Source organism: Stenella coeruleoalba (assembly GCF_951394435.1).
Source record: "Stenella coeruleoalba genome assembly, chromosome: 3".
Classification (NCBI taxonomy): Eukaryota; Metazoa; Chordata; class Mammalia; order Artiodactyla; family Delphinidae; genus Stenella; species Stenella coeruleoalba.
This window is the reverse complement of record NC_137148.1, coordinates 51,836,641-51,861,189: the sequence shown is the minus strand read 5'-3', so window position 1 is coordinate 51,861,189 and position 24,549 is coordinate 51,836,641. Positions and strand designations below refer to the sequence as shown.

The following is a 24,549-nucleotide window of genomic DNA, read 5'->3' as shown; positions in this document are numbered from 1 at the left end:
ATTCTACAAAGTAGGGAAAGTTCAATTTGCACTTAATTTCTAAATTAAGGTATATTTAAAACAAATATTTATATAATGTTAGAATATTTTTAAGCATAAAAGTCAAAAATTGTTAATGACTGTTTATGGCTTTGTGAACTTAACTATATCTTTTGTGTGTAGCAAGGAAGATGTTTAGTGTAAACATTTTTGGATATGGCGTAAGTTATTTAACCAGCTTTCTACTAGTTGACATTCAGTATTGGCTATTAACATTAATATTAATGTTAATAGCCAATACCGATATAGTTTTTTATATGCTAGGCACAGTTCTAAGAGCTTTACGTATATTAACTCATTTAATTGTCATAACAATCCTATAGAGTAATATTATCTTCATTTTACAGATAAGGAAACCAAGGCACAGATAGTTTAAGTGACTTGTCCAAGGTCATACAGCTTGTAAGTATTGAAGCCAGAATTTAATCCAAGACAGTCTGATTGAAGAGTTCACTCCCATAAAGTTTTTTTATAGATAATGTTGCAGTAAGCATACCTGTGTAGACTTATGCAAATGTATCTATCTGTAGGATTATTCCTAGGAGTAGAATTTCTGGGTCAAAAGATAAATGCATTTAAAATTTTGATGGATATTGCTAATTATCCTACAAAGGGATTGGTCTACAAACAGTGCATGCCTTTTGTTCTACACTCTTGCCAATATTGTTTTTTATTAATTTTTTCATTATTGCTAATCTGAATGAAAAATAACTTTTGTTTAATTTGCATTTGTATGACTTATGAGTAAGGATAAGTGCATTTTTCTATATTCAAAAGATAATTTTTTTAATTCCGCATTTGTGTTCTTTACTCATTTCTATTAGATTGTTTTTATTGTTTGCCTTTTTATTGCAAATACCATACAGATATGAAAAGCCCTGCACAAAATAAATATAAAGTTTATAAATTGTTATAAGGCGAACACCTTTATCACCATGCAGATTAAGAAATAAAATTTTGATAATCACTTCGGAAGTCTCTCCACTTGACCCATCCGAGTCAGAGCTCCCCATCTCCTTTTATCTCCTTTCTCCCTCCCTCCAAAAGTATTGGGTTGGCCAAAAGATTTGTTTGGTTTTTTTCCCTACGATGGCCCTATAGTGCTTAGTTGTCTTTTGAAACAATTTTGTTAGATTGTATTGTGACAGCTGTCATATCTACGTGCATTTAAAAAAAAGCTTAACAAAATTGGTGAATTTTTGTGTAGCCATTTTAATATTGAAGATGGAAGAAAAAAAGCAACATTTTTGCATATCATGCTTTATTATTTCAAGAAAGGTAAAAACGCAACTGAAACACAGAAAAAAATTTGTGCAGTTTATGGAGAAGGTGGTGTGACTGATTGAACATGTCAAAAGTGGTTTGTAAAGTTTCATGCTGGAGATTTCTCGCTGGACGATGTTTCACAGTCGGGTAGACCAGTTGAAGTTGATAGCAATCAAACTGAGACATTGAGAACAATCAACATCATACCACGCAGGAGATAGATGACATACTCAAAATATCCAAATCAAGCGCTGAAAATAATTTGCACCAGCTTGGTTATGTTAATTGCTTTAATGTTTGGGTTCCACATAAGTTAAACGAAAAAAACCTTCTTGACCGTATTTCCCCATGTGATTCCCTACTTACACATAATGAAAACGTTCTGTTTTTAAAACAAATTGTGACAGGTGATGAAAAGTGGATACTGTACAAAATGTGGAACGGAAGAGATGGTGGGGCAAGCTAAATGAACCACCACCAACCACACCAAAGGCTGGTTTTCATCCAGAGAAGCTGATGTTGTGTATTTGGTGGGATTGGAAGGGAGTCCTCTATGATGAGCTCCTTCCGGAAAACCAAACAATTAATTCCAGCAAGTACTGCTCCCAATTAGACCAACTGAAAGCAGCACTCAACAAAAAGTGTCCGGAATTAGTCAACAGAAAATGCATAACCTTCCATCAGGATAACACAAGACTGTATGTTTCTTTGATGACCAGGCAAAAACTGTTACAGCTTGGCTGGGAAGTTCAGATTCATCTGCCATATTCACCAGACATTGCACCTTCAAATTTCCATTTATTTCGGTCTTTACAAAATTCTCTTAATGGAGAAAATTTCAATTCCCTGGAAGACTGTAAAGGCACCTAGAACAGTTCTTTGCTCAAAAAGGTAAAAAGTTTTGGGAAGATGGAATTATGAAGTTGCCTGAAAAATGGCAGAAGGTAGTGGAACAAAAGAGTGAATATGTTGTTCAATAAAGTTCTTGGTAAAAGTGAAAAATGTGTCTTTTTTTTTACTTAAAAACCAAAGGAACTTTTTGGCCAACCCAATAATTAATAGCCTGACTTTTATAGTGATCACTTTTTTAGTTTTCTTTTTTTTCTTTTATGATTGGTTGTTGGTTTTTTCTTATTAATTTGTGGGCATTCATTATTCATTAAGGAAATTAGGTCTTGGGTGCCAAGCATATACAAATTTCTTAAGTTTTGGGGTTTTAAATTTTAACTTTTTAATGATATTTTTGTCCATTTGGAATTTTAAAAATTTTATACAGTGATTTTACTTAGTTTTGTCTAGAAAGGCCTTTCCTAATCCAAGATCAAAAAAATGTTTTCTCCCTGTTCTTTTTTATGGTTTGGATTTTTTGAGGGATGGAGGAGTAGTATAAAGATTGAGACATATATCTAGGCTTATTTTTCCCCACAAATACTATGCATTTGTTAAAAAGAATGAGGGAGGTGTGTTTGGGCCAAAATATACCTGAAAAAAAAAAGCAGTGTATATCATAGGTTTGTAAATGTGTGACTCTAGAAAGGCTTTGTATTGTGTTCCATTGTTCAATTGCCTGTCTATGTGCTGATTGAACACTATCATAATTAGTATAGTTTTTAAATAAGTTTAACACGTGGTAAGGCAAGTCTTCCCATCTTAATCTTCATGAGTGTCTTGGCTGTTTTTGGTCATTTGTACGTCCATATGAATTAGAATTAGTTTGTCAAGTGCCACAAAAACACACAAAAACTCTTAGAATTTTGAAATAAGATTGAATAGATCAACTTGGGAGGAATTTACATCTTTACAAAATGGAGTCCTCCAATCTATGACATATCTATTTGCGTTTTTAAAAGCTCTCTGTTGATAAGTCATATATTAAGCAATATAAAATTTAAGTTTCATATGAAAGAAGTATTTTGGGGGGGTGGGTTATTCTGGTTTGCATTTGGTGTTGTGGGATAGACATCCTCATTGTTTTTTATCGCTCTGTCCACCTCCTTAAAGTTACCCAACATTGAATCTTATGCCATCAGACTGTACCACCGATCATTTCTCCTTGCAGCAGTTATCTAGCAGGATTATGTCAAGTTCCTTCATTCCTTGATTTTTAGCTCCTCTCCTGCAATACTGTTGTAATACTGTCCCTCTCCTGCAATACTGTAATTCTTGGTGATTTTAATATCCATATAGATGATCTTTCAAATAACCTGGCCTCTCTTTTTCTTGACCTCCTTTTCTCCAGTGGTTATATTCTCCATCTTATCTTAGCTACTCACTCCTCTGGTCATACCTGAGAGACTTTGTCATTCTTTCACTTTGTCTCTGTCTTCACCTATGCTGTTACACTATAGAGGAAAACACACAACTATGTTCTACTTTCACTTTAAATTCATGACTACTAATCTCAAGTGGGCGTTTAATGTTATCTAGTAATCCTACTGTTTTACCCTCTTCCACTCTCTTATATATCTATTTTATACATTTTTTTTGTTCTTAAATCTCCAATGCTTTTTCCCCATCTTCATTTATAGCTGATGACTTTAGTTACCATTTCATTAATAAAAGAGAAGCAATCCAAGTAGAACTTGCACAAGCTCTTACCAACACATTTATTCACCTACCTGTCTGTATCTGTGCCCCTAATATTCTGCCTACCTTCCCATTAAAATAGATGAACTGTATGTATATCTATCTTAAGCCAACCCCTCTACTCGTGTATTAGATCTAATTCTTCTCTTTCCTCTCCTTTCTCTTCAGCATCAGCAATGTTTGCTTCTCTTACTGTATCATATAAAGATACTGTATTTCCTCCTAACTTAAAAAAGAAAGCAAAAAACTCCAACCCATATCTCACTACAGCTGGTACCTCACTTCTTCCCTTTAGAGAAAAAAATTCTTGAAAATGTTTTATATACTGGATATGTCCAATTCTTTTTACCTTCTATTCTCTCTTGAGTCTACTTCAGTCAGGCTTTCACTTCCACCATTCTCCTGAAACTACTTTTATGAAGGTTAACAATGACCTCCATTTTTGTTATTTACTTTAATGAAATTGTGTGACAAGTTACTCCAAAACTTATGTAATAGGAGTGGGGCAGGTGTGCAGCCATTGGGGCACGACTATTAGCATGGCGGTTAGAGGTCCTGCTCCAGCAATGGTCAGTCTTGCAGTGGTCCTCGCGGCAGAGAGTGCAGTATCAGGCGGACTGTGGGCTTCTCCCCAGACCCTCGGGCCTCAGGCTGGTGGGTGAGCTGGGGGGCCCAGGGACAGGCTAAGGGCTGTGTCCCATTGAGCTCCAGAGCCCTCGCCCTGGCCACCCACTGGCCAGGCCCAGGCCTTGAAGCAGCAGTGAACCTCTGCTCTATCCCTACCTCCTCGACCTAATGGTGGTGGCAGTCTCCATGGGTCTCGGTCCGAGGAACCTGGTTTGGATGGCCTGAGGAGCCTGAGGGCAGGTTGGGTCCTGGGCGCCTTGCTCCCTCGGTGACGATGGCTGGGCAGGGTCTGGGGACCTGGCTCTGAGGGCGCCGCCAGCTGATATCTGTCTTTTCAGCCAGGCCTGGGCACTGGCGGGAGGGCCCAGACTGGGTGCAGGATGGACGCTCCTGGACAGGATAACTGGCCTGCTCCTGGGCAGGATACACGCCCCCACACAGGGGGGCAGGATAACCCCCTTCTCTTAGCCAGGGCCTGGACCTTGGAGGGTGAAAGTTGAGCCTTGGGACCTTGCCCTCTCTTGCCAGAACAGAGAATAACGTTTGTTTTGTTGGAGGTTTATGGGAACATCGTGACCTGACCATGACCTGACCTCAAGAACAAAGGACCTGACTTGAAAAAGTTTGCAACAAGTAACCATGCCCATCCCTCACCTTTCCTATAAAAGGGCTTTGCTGAAACTTTTCAGGGAGTTCCGGGTTTTTAAGGATGAGCCACCAGTCTCCTTGCATGGCCCCGTAATAAACCTTTCTCTGCTCCGAACTCTGACGTTTGGGTATTGTTTGGCCTCACTGTGTGTCTGGCACACAGACTTGCATTCATTAACAGAGATGTAAAACAACCATTTATTGTGCTCAGTGATTCTTGCATCAGGAGTTCAGACAGGACATAGCAAGGACAGCTTGTCTCTGCTCCACAATGTCTGGGTTCTTATCTAGAAGACTCAAAGCCTGGGGGCTGAATCATCAGAAAATTTGTTCACATGCGTGTCTGATGGTTGATGCTAGTTTTTGGCTGGGAACCACAGTGTTTCAGTGTGGGCTTCTCCAAATGGTCCCTTTATTTGTGCTAGTTTGGGCTTCCTTATAGCATGGCTGGGTTGCAAGTGTGAGTATTCTGAGAGAGAGAGACAGATGTAAGCCTTTTATGACATAGTCTTGGTAGTCATGTGACATCACTTTCATTGTATTCTATTCATATAAGTAGTCAGAAAGGCATACTCAGGTTCAAGGGGGAGGGTAAAGAGGCTCTGCCTCTTGTTGGGGAGTGACAACCTGAAATATTGCTGACTATTTTTGGAAAATACAGTCCCTTAACCATATTGCCAAGTAAATTGTCAATTCTCTGTTTTTATCTTACTTGACCTATCACTAGTAGTTGATAGTTCATCACTCCTTCCTTGAACACTGATCTTGGAGTTCAGGATATCATACTCTTTTTTTCCTTTTACCTTATGCGTCACTCCTTCTCAGACTATTTAGGTCACTCCTTCTCAGACTATTTCCTCATCTCTTCAGTCTCTCCAGGTCTGGAACTCTTCTCATTTCTATCTGTACCCTCTTCCTTTTCTGATCTCACCTAGCCTCATGGCTTTAAATATCTGTATGGGGGTGACTCAAATTCTAGCTCGAAACTTTCCCATGAACTGTAAACATGTATATCCAGTTGCCTAAATAGCAGCTCCACTAATAGATACCTTAAATTTAGCACGTCCTGAACTGGATTCTTAATCAGCATCTCATGCCTTGCTGAATCTGTTTCTTCTATCATCTTCCCCATCTCAGTAACTGGCAACTCCATCTTTCCAATTGCTTAGGCCCAAACTTTTAAAATAATAATTGATTCATCTCTTTCTTTGACACTCTATAAACAGACTGCTAGGAAATCCTTTTGGCTCTATCTTGGAAATATATTTAGAATTGGACATTTTGTACTCTCTCAATATTATGCTGGTCCCCATCTTACTTGGATCATTGCAGTAACTTTCTAACTGGTTTTCCTACTTCTCTCCTTACTGGCTGTAGTTATCCAGAGTTATAATGTTAAAATACAATTCAAATCATGTCATCCCTCTGTTCAAAGCCCTCTAATCACTTAACATCCCAGCCTATATCGTTAAAATGACTTGCAAAGCCCACATGATCTCATCCTTATTATCTCTCTGACTTCATCTTGTATTCTCTGCCTTACTCTGCTCTAATCACCGTGGCTACTTTACTGCTTTAGGACACAGCAGTCATGTTCCTTCCCCAAGGCTTTTGTACTTATATTTCCCTCTGCCTGGAGCCTCTTTCCCTAAATATCCACAGGTCTTACTTCCTTGTTTCCTTCATGTTTTGGCTAAGTTGTCAACCTCTCATTGACCTTATATGACCACCTTACGTAAAATTACATTGCCCCTGTCTCAGCACTCCCTGTGTTTCTTCCTTGTCTTGCTTTTCTTCATTGTACTTACAAATTATTTGATATGCAACACTATATTTTTAAAATCTTTTTATTATAGCTTCTTTATATTTATTTTAATCTTTTTAGTTTATTCTGTTTTCCTCACCTAGAATGTAAGCTCCATGGTTGGAGGAATTTTTGCCTATTTTCTTCACTGTTACATCGTTAGCGCCTAGGTGAGTATCTGACAGGTAATGGGTATTCAACAAATATTATTAAATGACTATTTTTTATACTTTAGTTTTTCTCACAAGGCTAAGAAAATCACAAGGCACATGTCAGTGAATCAGCAACATCTAGATCCAGATAGTACTACAGATGTGGAAGATGTTACAGATGCTGAAGAAGAGCTTATTAAAAAATGTGAAGAAATGTGGAAAGATATGGAAGAAGTAAGTATCAAGACATGAAAGTGATATCCCAATTACTTACTATAAGATTGAATTCCATTTCAATAATAGACTTAGGAAAGAAATAATTATGCTGGATTCTGAAAGCCATTATATGATAAATACTTATATATTTTTTAGACCTATAAGCATTCATTTAAGAAACTTTATACTAGGTGAGCTGTAGAAAGAGAGAAAATTATGGCAGTCCCTACCCTGAAGAAGATTATCATCTAATGGAGGCAATAACAAATTATATTAGAAGTGTGGTGGTAAAGTTCAAAGACTATACTTAGGAGGAGTACTAAGCCTAGACTGAAGGGGCCAAAGATAGCTTTCTAGAAGAGGAAATAACTGAGTTCATTTCTAAAGAATAAATAGGAGTTAGCCTGTGAAAGTGGAAGAGGTATACAAAGCAGAAAGAACAAAATATATAAATGTTGGGAGAGTTTAGAGAACTCTAAGTAGAATAGTATGACATGTAAATTAGGAGAAGAAGGATATGTAGAGTGAGACTGGAGAGGTAATTAGGGGCAACACATGAAGGATTTTGTTGAATGTATATTATGGGGAATGATTAAAGGATTATAGACATGAAGTGACCTGATGAGATATCTTGATTGAGAAAATAACTGGTGGTTTTGAAGAAGATGGAATGCAGAAGAGTGAGACTATACAAAGAAAGAATATTTAGGAGTCTCTAGTAGTAGTCCTGTAAGACGTACTGAAGCCTAAGTCTTGTCATTGCAAATAGAAAAATGGATTCAAGAGATGCTAAGAAGTTTGGACCAAAAGGACCTGGAGGTTAATTGTTGTGAAATGGGGAGGGGGAATTACAGATAGTTTCAGGTTCCTGGTTTGGGCTATTGAGTGGTTGGTGAGGTTATTTCCCAAGATAGAGAATATAAAGGGGGAGAACACATACTTATGGAGTTTGAGTGAAAATATGAATTAATTTAGAAAACGTTGTGTTTGAAGCGTAAGTACATTTTCTGAGTTACTGGGGTAGAATCACTTCTGGTGCACTATAGTATGCTGGTAAAAATTTGTTTTACTTAAAATAGTGTAATGTATAATATAGGCCACAAACATTTTTTTACATGCTATTCTTCCCAGTAAGGTTTCAGATCAAGGCAGGTTAGTGGGGTTTTTTTCTTTTAAAAAAAATTTTTTTTTAACATATATCCTTGGTACTCTGTATTATTACTGTATTTTCAAGATAATTTGTATTGCTTTGGAAATTTTTTCGATATAGAAATTTGAATTAAAAAAACTGAATTTTTTTTTGATGGAAAAATACTGCGCCTAGAAATAAGCACAAATAAAATTTTAATTGCCCATATTTTTACTCAGATATAATCACTATTAACAATTATGGATTTTTTTTAATGGCATAGTAACAATGTCTCCTGATGGCTTTATTTTCTTATGATCTTAACTATCTTCTTACCTCTTTTGTTATCTTTCTGTAATGTTTTCCCCCTTGTTCTTTTATTTCCCATTTTTCCATTATCTCGTTTCTAATTCACCCTAGCTATTAATTTTTGTTTTTGTTTTTCTTATGCTCATCTTTTCATTCTGTGTTGAGTTAAGCATCCACTTTTACTTTTTTTTTTTTTTTTGCGGTACGCGGGCCTCTCACTGTTGTGGCCTCTCCCGTTGTGGAGCACAGGCTCCGGACGCGCAGGCTCAGCGGCCATGGCTCACGGGCCCAGCCGCTCCGCGGCATGTGGGATCCTCCCGGACCGGGGCACGAACCCGTGTCCCCTGCATCAGCAGGCGGACTCCCAACCACTGTGCCACCAGGGAAGCCCCACTTTTACTTTTGATCTGTTCACTTTGGGTCCTATTTGGCTGCCTTCCTGATCCTCTTGCTTAGGAAGTAAAGAATTTAAACAAACTCTTCTCATATATCAGATATTTGTATATTGTTTTAGAGGAATATTACATTGGTATAAAAGGACAAGGAAAAGGAATTGTTTGTGGTGTACAGTGTGTGACTTGTTTTTCTTTACTTTTTAAATCAAGTGTCAGAACAAATTATCGCTTGTTGGAACTGAGACACTCACTGATTCAAATGCTCAGGTATGATTCTTTTTGTTCTTCCGAAAAGTAGGTAAGTGGAATTTATTGTTTTAGATAAGAAGTGTGTCATCTATATTTATGCCAAGTATAATAGCTTTGTTAATACCTGTATGCTTAATGATTTGGAAAATTTTCTACTCTTTCTGATTTAAGAGGAGTATTTTAAAAACTTTTTGAATAATCTGTTATAAATAAATTCTTTATCATTTATCTTTTAACAACTACACATACATTCAACTTTGAGTGAATTACTCATTGGCTGCTATTATGATACCGTGTTAAAAATTAGAACAAATACTGTCGTACTTTGTGTTAGGTGCAGTAGCCACAGTTATTTTACTGTCTGTGTGGAATCTTAACTGATTTTACCCTAAGCTTAATAAAAGGATTAAAATATTCATTTCAAAATGCAAAGACCTATGGAATTGGTTTAGAGATAAACCAGTGGTTCAGTGCAACAGATTAAGAATTTAAAATATGACAAAGATGATAGTTCCAATCTTTGGGAAAGGGATGAATTAGTTAATAAATGATAGTGATACAACTGTATATCCATCTGGGAGAAAATAAAATTGGACTTCTATCTTTCATTATATAAACATAAATTCTGGATGAATTGCTATGAAAATCTTACAAGAAAAGCTGGAGACTATTTGTGCAATCTAGTTAGAGACCGGGGGAAAATGTCTCGGCTGATAATAGAAATTTAGACATGGTAAAAGAAAACTTAGATGCATTTGACCATATAAAAAGTTAAAAATGTTTTAGTGATAAAAATTCTAAGAACAGATTTAAATATACAAATAATTCCAATGAAAGTTCTCCAAAACTAGTGGGAGCATGTCAAAAGACATTGGAACCAATTGAAGGCACTTGGCTGTCCAAATTTAGTATCATGTGAGCATTAAAAGAAATAATGACTTCAATTGATTATAATGATGTGAAAACATAAAAACCTGTGAGCATAATAATACTCAGTAATAAATGAGAATGAGAGAGAAAGAGGAAAAAACTAATTTGTCACTTTTAGAAGTGCCTATTACACCAGATCTCTAAAAATTGGTGATAAAAAAATTAAGCCATCTTTTGTAAAAAGCTTTTTATCCATCAATAAATAAATAGTGTTCTTTTATACAGGGTAAAACTAAATGTTTTATTTGGAAAAATATTGTACAGTAAATAAATAATTATATGGTTTCCTTGGGAAATGTGGTTCTTATGTTGTAGAAATTGAGACCTACTGAATCAGAGTCACTAGGGATGAAGTCTGTAAGTTTCCTGAATGATTTTCAGGTAGTAAGCCAAACACTTGGTTTTGAGGGAAGTGCTTATGTAGTTGTAAATAATCAGTATCCTGAGATAGTCAATAATAGCATTATCTAAAGAATCCACAAAATGTCTTTTCCTATTTTGTTAGAGATCCCTAATATTCCTCCCAGGTTTGATGATTCTCTAGGAACATTCACAGTACTCATAGTCATACTCATGGCCGGGATTTATTGCACTGAAATGATACAGAGTAAAATCAGCAAAGGGAAAAGAAGCATGGGTTGAAGTTCAGAGGAAACCAGGCACAAGCTTTCAGGAGCCTCTCCCAGTGGAGTCACACAAGACGTGCTTAATTACCCCAATGAGTTGTGACAATGAGTGTGAAATGTTGTCTACCAGGGAACCTCATTAGAGACTCAGAGCCCAGAGTTTTTTGTGGGGGATAGTCACATAGGCACCCCTTGCCTAGCAGTTATCAAAATACCAGACTCTCAGGAGGAAAGCAGGTGTTTAGCATAAATTGTATTTTCTCACACTTTAGGCACAGAGAGCCACTCTTGTGAGTTAGGTTGGTGGGAACCTTCTGAAGCCAGATGCCAGCCAAGGGCCAACCTTCCAAGCAGGCCTTTAAGCATAATTTCAGGCTTGCTTTGTTAACTCTTTTTAACATATCTGTTAACTTCAAAACTTCAATATTAAAACTCAATCCATTTTCCAAAGCAAGAAGTTAGATATTTAAATGAGAAAATGGCAGGATTTCTCAAATATGTGTGTTTAAATCACTTTAGAAATACTACTGCTATTTTTTTTCAGAAAGGGTTTAATTTTATATCAGTATCAAATAATTTGGGTGTTTGCTTTAGCTGGGCTTTAGAAGGTAAGAGCTGAGTTTCATCAGTATAGTATGAGGTTAAATTACAGTTTTTTAATAGGTTCAAAAATAAGTATCAGTAATTTTATATATTTCAATCTAATATGTTCAGGAAAAGTGATATAGATACCTTATCATTATGATAGTTTTGCCTAGTTTAAATAGTACTTTTTAAGTATTTGTTATCCTTTTCCAGTAATAATAATAATAATAATTAACATTTATAAATCACTGTATAGTTCACAAAAAACTCTTTTACATTCTTATTTAATTATCTCTAAGAAAATAATGTTAAACTCTTTTTTGGTAAAAATTTTAATACCTGTAAATGCATTTTTATATAATTATATAAATCTTTCAAAGAGACTAGGGTTTTTTTCTCTGACTGTTCAACAGCCAGTGTTATGATCCAGAGCAGGGTCTTTGAGCTCCCCACTCTGCATCATAAAAATTTGTTAAAAAAGAGTACTTGGTGTCCTTTTAGTATAAATATTACAGGAATACCTATTGCATTTTTGAAATGTGAATTTTTGATCTGTTTGTCTATGTATAAAAATTATATAGAGGAGATAAAAAATGTTCTGAAATTTAAGCATGCATAAGTTTTAATTTTATGGTCTAATCAGGCAACAGATTTATCACACAGATTTATAATTATCAAATTTACAATGATTGGAATCACCTAATATTAGAAACATTTATCCTAATTTATTTTTGGCTAAAGGGGTACACAGTTTACAAACTATTGTGTAGTAAAACTGGTTTTTATATGTGATTTGTGGAACCAGTCTCATTTTATAATTGTCTTTATATATGTATTGATATTTAAACTTACTTTTAACTGCTCAGCTAAACATACTTGCAATTTTTCTGAAAGTGCATAGAAAGGAAAAAAAAAGCATATTTAAAGCAAATTTGTTTAAAAAATGTTGGCAAGAAATAACATTCTTTTTTTAAAAGAATATTAATTTAGGGAATAAACTTAATGTACTTAGGTTTTTTTAGGTTGAATGGTGAAGTTAGAATTGATCATTTTTAATACTGTATTGCTGGTGTAATGGCAACTTATAAGCCATTTAAAGGAAAATTCTGTTAGGAGTGATAATTTTTTATAGTTTTGATTGCTATTGTGTTAACCATTTATGTTAGGAACTTGTGTTAAAGTATTAAGACTGTCTATGCTTTCATCTATGAATAAATATGAATATTCCACAAGAAATGACTTTTATTCTCTTGTTCTTTTTTTTTAAATAGCTGTCATTATTAATTATTCAAGTGAAATGTTTGACTGCTGAACTCAGTCAATGGCAGAAAGAAACTCCTGAAAGTAAGATTCTTATTTTTAGGCTTATATTTTTGTAAACAAATTAATGGTGAATTAATTTAATGTTCACAAGAAGAATTCAAGGTCCATTTACCCTCTTGAAATTGCCTAATAATTTCCATCGCTATTAGGAAGTCACGTTATTTTTCTTTTTTTACACACATTATTTCATACTTCATTATTATTATAGATGAACATATCTGCCTCACATTAGAATATAATAATCTTGATTATGGAGATTTTATTACAGCCATCATTGTATCCTCATAGACACTTTTTTTTTTTTTTTTTTTTTTTTTTTGTGGTACGCGGGCCCCTCACTGCTGTGGCCTCTCCCGTTGCGGAGCACAGGCTCCGGACGCGCAGGCTCAGTGGCCATGGCTCACGGGCCCAGCCGTTCCGCAGCATGTGAGATCTTGCCAGACTGGGGCACGAACCCGTGTCCACTGCATCAGCAGGCAGAGACACTGTTTTACATGCTCAGTAGAAACTGTAAATTGTTTCTTAATGAATGAAACTTACTTAGTGGAAGAGAGAAATTATTTTAGATACTTACTTACATAAGGGCCACATAGATTTTATGTTGCCTTTTGACTTGTCCAACTGAGGCCAACTATATTTTTGCCTTTGGTTGAGCAATAGAAAATGGCTTAAAAGGGACTTCCCTGCTGGTCCAGTAGTTAAGACGCCACACTCCCAATGCAGGGGTCCCAGGTTCAATCTCTAGTCAGGGAACTAGATCCCGCATGCTGCAACTAAAGATCCTGAATGCCTCATCTAAAGATCCTGCATCCTGCTATGAAGATCCTGCATGCCACAACTAATACCCGGTGCAGCCAAATAAATTTAAAAAAAAAAAAAAAAAGCCTTAAAAATCTGTAGTTATAATACCCAACTAGGAGATATTTTTCTGTTATTAAAGCCTACATTCCTTTATGTGGTATGTATGTCTGTATTTGGTCTTATATATGGATTGTACCCTCTTTTTTCATTTACGTCTCCCTTCTGCTTTCTCCTGCCCCTCTGTCCTGTTTCTTTTAGGTCCCCCCCATCCCTTCTTAGTTTACTCTCCATTCTCTATCCCAGTTATTGGGATTCTTTTCTCCTCATTCTCTTCCCAATTTTATCTGCATTCTTGTTTTAAACTACTATATTCATGCCAATGTCCACCATTGTTTTGTGTCTTCACTACCACCTAGTAGTCTTTTTTTTTTTTTTTTTGGCTGCATTGGGTCTTCGTTGCTGCGTGTGGGCTTTCTCTAGTTGCAGTGAGCGGGGGCTACTCTTTGTTGCAGTGTGCTGGCTTTTCATTGCGGTGGCTTCTCTTTTTGCCGAGCTCAGGCTCTAGGTGCACAGGCTTCAGTAGTTGCAGCATGCAGGCTCAGTAGTTGTGGTGCACGGGCTTAGTTGCTCTGCGGCCTGTGGGATCTTCCTGGACCAGAGCTCGAACCCGTGTCCCCTGCATTGGCAGGCGGATTCTTAACCACTGCACCACCAGCGAAGTCCTCACCTTGTAGTTTTTTTAATTTTGGCACATCAGATAGGTATGTGTATACAATTTTTACTTTAATTTGCATTCAACTGTTTTTCTTATTGCCTCCTCTAGCATTATATTGGGCATCTCAGAGACTGCTCATACTCTGCTATTAAAATGTTGGTGTTCTCCAGTTGACTGTGTTCAGCGATTTTTGCTTCTTACTCTATATGCTATTTCAACATTATATTTTCTGCTTCTGTTTTTATGGATTATATCTGTATTAATGACTTCTATATTAGTTTGCTAGTGCTGCCATAAGAAAGTAGCATGACTGAGTTGCTTAAACAACAGAAGATTTTTTTTTCCTTCACAATTCTGGAGGCTAGAAGTCCAAGATCAAGGTGTTGGCAGGGTTGGTTTCTTCTGAGGCCTCTCTCCTTGCCTAATAGATTATCATCTTTCTGAGTCTTCACATGGTTACCTGTCTGTGTTCTAATCTCTTTGTATAAGAATGCCATTCATAATGGAGTAAGGCCCATCCCGATGACCTTGTTTTAACTTAATTACCTCTTTAAAGATCCAGCCCCAATATAGTCACATTTTGAGGTACTGGAGATTAGGGCGTCAAAATCTGATTTTGGGTGGGGTGGGAGAGGGTGGGGGGATAGGGAGAGGACACACAATTTCCACAACAACTTTCAAGTCTGTATATCCAAACCAGACTTCTCTGTAATATCACACTTATATATCTTTCTACCTTCTAGACTTCTTTTCCAAATTATTCTACAGATGCCTCAGATTCATGAACTGATTGCCATTCCCTGACACATTGAATGGAATCTATTTGATCAGCTACAAATTTAAGAGTCCTTTTAGATTCTTCTAGATTTTCCCATTTCACATATAGCTGGTCATTAAATATTGAGCCCTACTGCCACAGATTTACTTTAGGCCTTTATCATCAATCCACTAGTTTTATTAAAATAGACTTTTTACCTCTTGATCAAGAATTTTTTTTATTAATTTTAGAAATTTTCAAACTTAATGAAAAGTTGAAAGTCCAGCTTCATTCTTTTGCATGTGTATTATCTAGTTTTCCCAGCACCATTTGTTGAGAAAACTGTTCTCTCCCCCATTGAACTGTCCTGACACCATTGTCAAAAATCAATTGATGGTGTGGGGGGGAGGTGGGGTGGGAGTGTGATGAGTTGGGAGATTGGGATTGACATATATACACTAATATGTATAAAATGGATAACTAATAAGAACCTGCTGTATAAAAAAATAAATTCAAAAAAAATCAATTGATCATACAGTGAGGATTTTTTAAAATATTTATTTAATTTATTTTTTTGTCTGTGTCGGGTCTTTGTTGTGGTGCACGGGCTTCTCTCTAGTTGTGGCCTATGGGTTTTCTCTCTCTAGTTGTGGCGTGCGGGCTCCAGGGCACATGGGCTCTGTAGTTGTGGTGCACGGGCTCCAGAGCATGTGGGCTCTGTAGTTTGAGGCACGTGGGCCCTCTCGTTGGGGCGTTCTAGCTCAGTAGTTGTGGCGTGCTGGCTTAGTTGCCCCGCGACATGTGGGATCTTCCCGGACCAGGGCTCGAACCTGCATCCCCTGCACTGTAAGGCAGATTCTTTACCACTGGACCACCAGGGAAGTCCCCACAGTGAGGATTTTTATTTCTGGGCTCTCTATTCTATTGGTCTATATCTCTGTCTCTATGCCAGTAGCACACTGTTTTGATTATTGTAGCTTTGTAGTAAGTTTTGAAATTAGGAAGTGTGAGACCCCCAAATTTGTTCTTTTTCAAGATTGTTTTGGCTATTTGGAGTCCCTTGAGATTCCATGTGAATTTTAGGATGGATTTTTCTATTTCTACAAAAACATCATTGGGATTTTGATAGAGATTACATTGAATCTGTAGATTGCTTTGGGTGTTATTGGCATCTTAATAACATTAAGTTTTAACACTTCTTGAACACCGGATGTTTTTTTCTTTTCATTGGTGTGTCTTTAATTTCTTTCAGCAACATTTTGTAGTTTTCAGTGTATAAGTTCTTTGCTTCCTAAATTAAATTTGTTCTTGAGTATTTTATTCTTTTTGATGCTATATGTCAGGGAATTTAAAATTTTTATTTTTCTTATTTTCATAATCTTTTACGTACAAACCTTGTACTGCCAGCACTGAACACACTGACTTGTTGGTCAAATACCCACCTTGCTTAAGGTTGTGAATCCTGTACACTGCCACACTGGAAAGATTATTAAAATCTTTATATTCTTAGAGCCTGTCATATTGTATCTGTTGAAATGATTGTTTTAGCATTGAAGTGCTACTTTTGGCCACACTCGCCAAGAGGGAGATTTTTGAACTTTATATTTTTAGAATCCTTTTCATTGTATAGCCATCCTAGGGCTACCTATAATTAGTTCTAATACAGGGCCTATGAAGTACATAGCTCTTTTCTATTAAAAAACCCTCTAGAATGGCAAATAGCTTAGAAAGTTTCAGTAGCATATCATTTGAGAAATTTAAATAGCACTTCATTAGGAAAGATAAACTTTTCTTAGTATGAGTTGAACTTTTCTAAGTATAAGGGATTTAATTTTGCTATGTAAATTAATTAAGGAATATTAGTTTATACTCATTAGACTGGCAAAAATTTTAGAAGATTTTATAGTATCTTTTGCTGTTTCTTGTTCATTGCTTCTAGAAAAATTAAAAGAATCTAGCATCCTGTTTTAAAATTCAAAATACACATTTCCTTCTATGAAATTCACTTTCTGAGAATCTATCCCACAGGAATGAGAGCACCAATATATAAAGACATAAATAAAAGAATGCTTCCTGTGTCATTGTTTTTTGAGGCTAAAAACTAGACACAAAGTCAATGCTGAATCAGTAGTGAAATCCCTGAACACATTTGGTATATTTACCCTGCAGAATATTATACAGTGATTTAAAATTATGAATTAGACTTACACCAAATGAATATACAGGATTTCCATGGGGGTTTTTTTGGGTGAAAATAAGAATAATATGTATGATATTATCTCATTCTTGTAAAACCAGCAATAAGAAAATTAATAACACTTGCATGTATATGTACAAATATGTACGAATATGTGTATATGTATGCATAGAATCATGTAACCACAGAAATATTTAAGGAACACACTGTAGATTATTAATTTTGTTTTTGATGGATTAGGAAAATAAAATGAGAAGAGAAAAAGGCACTGAAAACAAAAAGCATAAATATCACATTTGTCTAAAATGATATATAAGTTGGCTATATAAGATGTTAAATTAAAAAATTTCATAAAAACTGTACACATCTCATAAAAAGTTCTGTAATATATAAATGGAAAGGGAAAGGGGTATCTCAGAAACCATAAAATCAAATTCTTGATTTTTGAGACTTAACTAAGCATATGTATAATTTTGGTTTATTTTGTTCCTGTAGTGATTCCACTGAATGAAGAAGTTCTGGTAACATTAGGAAAAGAAGAGGTAAGTTACTGAATTTATAGTAATCCAAAATAACTTATAACTAGAAGTGTTTTGGATAAGCTCATGCCATAACGAGTAAGATGAAACCACTTTAAAATTGTATTAATTACGTTTTATTGAACAGGATATTTTAGATGATTTGAATTTTGAATTAAATTTATAAACCTTACTCTTGTACTTAATTTTTAGTTGATTAAACTCTTCATAATCAAAGTGAAAAGGTTAAACATAGCTAAATGATCATACATGTATATCTTTCCCCAAAACTTAACATAAATGTCAATAAAGATTTTTTTAAAGTGTCAGTTTATTAGATCAAAGTATAGGAGAGAAGATAGAGGCAAAGAAGAATTTTAAACAAGGTTGTAGAGCATGGAAATACAAAAGTATCTGTGTTCTAAGAGACAGAAGTAATGATAACAAGAGAGATTATCTGCCCTACAGAACTGAAGAGAAAGGCTTTGAATTTGAAGGAACCTTGTACTTCAAAATTCAGGGTTCAAGTGTGGAGCTAAAAACAAGGAGATTTTTTTTAAAGTAAGAACAGACTACTAGATCTTCTCCCTCTCTCTTTTGCAATCAAGAGACTAACTTTTACCCACACACCTAAAAACTGGAGGTATATGGAGTGGAGACATTAAACTATTGAGGCTTTGGACTCAGCACACCAAGTTGGGTCTTTAGTAGGGGTAGTGTGAGGTCAAAAGTCAAAGTTCAAGTTAACATTTTTATACTGTGTGGTGAAGTACCAGCTTCTTCCCTTGATCTATCTCCAGGGGTCCTACAGTATGGTATAAAAGTAGCTTCAGACTGGAGCTAAAATAATCTCTGGAAAATCTAAATGGCCTGAGAAAAAAGGTCTGTAAGTATTAATATATGAGGGATCCCAGTGAAAAGCAGGACGGCCATCCATCAAAAAGCCATTTATAAACAAAGTTTGTTTTTGAGCTTTAAATGAGAATACCAACTTTTATTCAACATAGTGTTGGAGGTCCTAGCCACAGCCATCAGACAAGAAAAAGAAATAGAAGGAATCCAAATTAGAAAGGAAGAACTAAAACTGTCACTGTTTGCAGATGACATGATCCTATACATAGAAAATCCTAAAGATACTACCAGAAAACTACTAGCACTCATCAATGAATTTGGTTAAGTTTTAGGATACAAAATTAATATACAGAAATATGTTGCATTTCTATACAATAACAATGAACTATCAGAAAGAGAAATTAAGGAAACAGTTCCATTTACCATTGCATCAAAAAGAATAAGGTAAGCTAAGAATAAAGCCACCTAAGGAGGTAAAAGACCTGTAATCAGAAAACTGTAAGACACTGATGAAAGTAACTGAAGGTGACACAAACAGATTAAAAGATGTACCATGTTCTTAGATTGGAAGAATTAATATTGTTAAAATGACCATAATTTCCCAAGGCAATCTACAGATTCAGTGCAATCCCTATCAAAATACCAATGGCATTTTTCACAGAACTAGAACAAAAAAATCTTAAAATTTGTATGGAAACATAAAAGATGCCCAATAGCCAAAACAATCTTGAGAAAGAATGGAGCTGGAGGAATCATGCTCCCTGACTTCAGACTATGCAGCAAAGCTACAGTAATCAAAACAGTTTGGTCCTGGCACAAAAACAGACACATAGCTCAATAGAACAGAATAGAGAGCCCAGAAATAAACCCACACACTTACGGTCAATAAATCTACAACAAAGGAGGCAAGAATTTACAATGGAGAAAAGACAGTCTCTTCAATAAGTGATGCTGGGAAAACTGGACAGCTACATGTAAAAGAAGGAAATTAGAACATTCGCTAACACCATATACAAAAACTAAAGATGGATTAAAGACATAAGTGTAAGACCAGAAACCATAAATTCCCTAGGAGAAAACTTAGGCAGAGCACTCTTTGACATAAATCATAGCAATATGTTTTTAGATTTGTCTCCTCAAACAAAGGAAGTAAAACAAAAATATACAAATGGGACCTTATTAAACTTAAAATCTTTTGCACAGCGAAGGAGCCATCAACAAAATGAAAAGACAACGTACTGAATGGGAGAAAACATTTGCAAATGCTATGACTGATAAGGGGTTAATATCCAACATATATAAATGACTCGCAGCTCAACATCAAAAAAACAAACAAGCTGGGACTTCCCAGGCAGTCCAGTGGTTAAGACTCCATGCTTCCACTGCAGGGGGCATGCATTCAATCTCTGGTTAAGGAACTAAGATCCTGCATGCCATGTGGTGTGGCCCCCACAAAACAAAACAAAACAAAACAAAAAAACAAGCCAATTAAAAACTGGGCAGAAGTCCTGAATAGACATTTTTCCAAAGGGGACATGCAGATGACCAATAGGCATGTGAAAAGATTCTCAGTATCGCTAATCATCAGGGAAATGCAAGTCAAAACCACAGTGAGGTAACACCTCACACCTGTCAGAATGACTGTTGTCAAAAAGAACACAAATAACAAGTGTTGGTGAGGATGCGGAGAAAAGGGAACCCTCATACACTGTTGAGAATGTAAATTGGTGCAGCCTCTGTGGAAAACAGTATGGAGTTTTCTCCAAAAACTAAAAATAGAACTGCCATATTACCCATCAGTCCCTCTGCTGGATATATATCCAAAAAAAAAAAAAAAACACTAATTCAAAAAGATACATGCACCTCATTGTTCATAGCGGCATTATTTACAGTTGCCAAGATATGGAAGCAACCTAAGTGTCCATCAACAGATGAATGGATAAAGAAGATGTGGTGTATATATGTAATGGAATACTACTGAAGCATAAAAAATGCAGTTTTGCTGTTTACAGCCTCATGGATGGACTTGAAGAGCATTATGCTAAGTGAAAGAAGTCAGGCAGAGAAAGACAAATACTGTATGATATCACTTATATGTGGAATCTAAAAAAGTACAGCAAACTAGCGAATATCACAAAAAAGCAGACTCACAGATAAAGAGAACAAACTAGTGGTTACCAGTGGGGAGAGGGCAGCGGAGAGGGGCAATATAGGGGTAGGGAATTAAGAGATACAAACTATTAGGTATAAAATAATCTACAACGTTATATTATACAACAGAGGGAATATAGTCAATATTTTATAATAACTATAAATGAAGTATAACCTTTAAAAAATAAAACTAAATAAAAAATACAAAAAACTAGTGAATATAACAAAAAAGAAACAGACTCAGAGATATAGTCAACAAACTAACAGTTATCAGTGGGGAGAGGGAAAGTGGAAGGGCAATATAGGGGTAGGGGATTATGAGGTACAAACTGTTATGTATAAAATAAGCTATAAGGGGACTTCCCTGGCAGTCCTGTGGTTAAGACTCTGCACTTCCACTGCAGAGGGACGTAGGTTCGATCCCTGATTGGGGAACTAGGATCCTGCATGTAGTGCGATGCAGTGGGGGGCAGGGGGGGGAAGCTATAAGGATATATTGTACAACATAGGGAATGTAGTCGATATTTTATAATAATTATAAATAGAATATAATCTTTAAAAATTGGGAATCACTGTATTTTACACCTGTAACATACGGTATTGTATGTCATCTATACTTCAATTAAAAGAAAATGTTGACAGACTCTAGGTCCATCCACCTCATTACAAATCTTTTTATGGCTGAGTAATATTCCATTGTATATATGTGCCACATCTTCCTTATCCATTCATCCGATGATGGACACTAAGGTTGTTTCCATCTCCGGGCTATTGTAAATAGAGCTGCAATGAACATTTTGGTACATGACTCTTTTTGAATTATGGTTTTCTCAGGGTATATGCCCAGTAGTGGGATTGCTGGGTCATATGGTTAGTTCTATTTGTAGTTTTTTAAGGAACCTCCATACTGTTCTCCATAGTGGCTGTACCAATTCACATTCCCACCAGCAGTGCAAGAGTGTTCCCTTTTCTCCACACCCTCCCCAGCATTTATTGTTTCTAGATTTTTTTTTTTCTTTTTCTTCTATCTTTTTTTTTTTTTTAACATCTTTATTGGAGTATAATTGCTTTACAATGGTATGTTAGTTTCAGCTTCACAACAAAATGAATCAGTTATATATATACATATATTCCCATATCTCTTCCCACTTGCGTCTCCCTCCCTCCCACCCTCCCTATCCCACCCCTCCAGGCGGTCACAAAGCACCGAGCTGATCTCCCTGTGCTATGCGGCTGCTTCCCACTAGCTATCTACCTTACGTTTGGTAGCGTATATATGTCCATGCCTCTTTATCGCTTTGTCACCGTTTACCCTTCCCCCTCCCCATAGCTTCAAGTCCATTCTCTAGTAAGTCTGTGTCTTTATTCCTGTTTCACCCCTAGGTTTTTCATGACATTTTTTTTTTTTTAAATTCCATATATATGTGTTAACATACGGTATTTGTCTCTCTTTCTGACTTACTTCACTCTGTATGACAGACTCTAGGTCTATCCACCTCATTACAAATAGCTCAATTTCGTCTCTTTTTATGGCTGAGTAATATTCCATTGTATATATGTGCCACATCTTCTTTATCCATTCATCCGATGATGGACACTTAGGTTGTTTCCATCTCTGGGCTATTGTAAATAGAGCTGCAATGAACATTTTGGTACATGACTCTTTTTGAATTATGGTTTTCTCAGGGTATATGCCCAGTAGTGGGATTGCTGGGTCATATGGTAGTTCTATTTGTAGCTTTTTAAGGAACCTCCATACTGTTCTCCACAGTGGCTGTATCAATTTACATTCCCACCAACAGTGTAAGAGGGTTCCCTTTTCTCCACACCCTCTCCAGCATTTATTGTTTCTAGATTTTTTGATGATGGCCATTCTGACTGTTGTGAGATGATATCTCATTGTAGTTTTGATTTGCACTTCTCTAATGATTAATGATGTTGAGCATTCTTTCATGTGTTTGTTGGGAGTCTGTATATCTTCTTTGGAGAAATGTCTATTTAGGTCTTCCACCCATTTTTGGATTGGGTTGTTTGTTTTTTGTTATTGAGCTGCATGAGCTGCTTATAAATTTTGGAGATTAATCCTTTGTCAGTTGCTTCATTTGCAAATATTTTCTCCCATTCTGAGGGTTGTCTTTTGGTCTTGTTTATAGTTTCCTTTGCTGTGCAAAAGCTTTGAAGTTTCATTAGGTCCCATTTGTTTATTTTTGTTTTTATTTCCATTTCTCTAGGAGGTGGGTCAAAAAGGATCTTGCTGTGATTTATGTCACAGAGTGTTCTGCCTATGTTTTCCTCTGAGAGTTTGATAGTTTCTGACCTTACATTGAGGTCTTTAATCCATTTTGAGCTTATTTTTGTGTATGGTGTTAGGGAGTGATCTAATCTCATACTTTTACATGTACCTGTCCAGTTTTCCCAGCACCACTTATTGAAGAGGCTGTCCTTTCTGAAGTAAGTCAGAAAGAGAAAGACAAAAACTGTATGCTAACACATATGTATGGAATTTAAGAAGAAAAAAAAAATGTCATGAAGAACCTAGGGGTAAGACAAGAATAAAGACACAGACCTACTAGAGAATGGACTTGAGGATATGGGGAGGGGGAAGGGTAAGCTGTGACAAAGCGAGAGAGTGGCATGGACATATATACACTACCAAACGTAAAATAGATAGCTAGTGGGAAGCATAGTGGGAAGCAGCCGCATAGCACAGGGAGATCAGCTCGGTGCTTTGTGACCACCTGGAGGGGTGGGATAGGGACGGTGGGAGGGAGGGAGACGCAAGAGGGAAGAGATATGGGAACATATGTATATGTATAACTGATTCACTTTGTTATAAAGCAGAAACTAACACACCATTGTAAAGCAATTATACTCCAATAAAGATGTAAAGAAAGAAATGAACTTTAAAAAAATAAAAATAAATGGTTTTGGACTTACAAAAAAAAAAAAAGAAAAGAAAATGTTGAATGGCCAGCCTATGATCATTGACATTTGTGAAATGCCTCCAAATGGAAAGGTGGAAACCCAAAACAATTTATGAAGGTGAATCTTAAGAAAATAGAGGCAATTCAGGGAACAAAGAGAATTTAATAAAATAATATCTTCCTAATTTGATTAACTCTACTTTATCAAGTTTTATTTTAAGGCAGCAGTCCCCAACCTTTTTGGCACCAGGGACCACTTTCGTGGAAGACAATTTTTCCACAGACCGGGGTTGGGGGTGGGATGGTAATGTGAGCATTGGGGAGCAATGGAGGGTGGCAGTGAAGGAAGCTTCACTTGCTCACCCACTGCTCACCTCCTGCTGTGCAGTTCCTCTCCGCGGCCCAGGGATTGGGGACCCCTGTTTTAAGGTCTGTACTCAAATATAAGAAATACTTGCCCAACTTAAGGTCACAAAGAGTTTCTTTCATTTTTTTTTTTAGAAATTTTAATATTTTAGGTTTCACATTTAGATCTATGATCCATTTTAGAATAACGTTTGCATGTGGAATGAGTTACTGATAAAGGTTCTTTTTTCTTTCATGTGGATACTAATTATTCTAGCACAAATTGTTGAATAAACTATCTTTTTCTTTTGAATTTCCTTTGCATATGTGTTGAAAATTAATTGATCATATATGTGTGGATCTATTTCTAGACTCTCCATTTGTTCTCCATCCTATGTGGTGGAT

The 24,549-nt window shown here is 36.1% G+C and overlaps 1 protein-coding gene across 2 annotated transcripts in view; it reads left to right on the top strand.

The window, feature by feature from the left end:
- CENPK (centromere protein K) overlaps positions 1–24,549 on the top strand; it is a gene marked incomplete at its 3' end in the record, with an annotated part of 39,644 nt that overhangs the window by 3,496 nt on the left and 11,599 nt on the right. The window contains exons 1-6 of one of the 2 annotated variants that reach the window (XM_079916156.1): positions 391–441; positions 7,075–7,140; positions 7,219–7,356; positions 9,382–9,438; positions 12,833–12,905; positions 17,850–17,896. In XM_079916156.1, the coding sequence (XP_079772282.1) occupies positions 7,240–7,356; positions 9,382–9,438; positions 12,833–12,905; positions 17,850–17,896 (294 nt within the window). In that variant the 5' untranslated portion in view covers positions 391–441; positions 7,075–7,140; positions 7,219–7,239. Of the gene's footprint in view, positions 1–386; positions 442–7,074; positions 7,141–7,205; positions 7,357–9,381; positions 9,439–12,832; positions 12,906–17,849; positions 17,897–24,549 lie in introns of those variants that run through there. The other variant, XM_079916155.1, reaches the window with a different exon arrangement.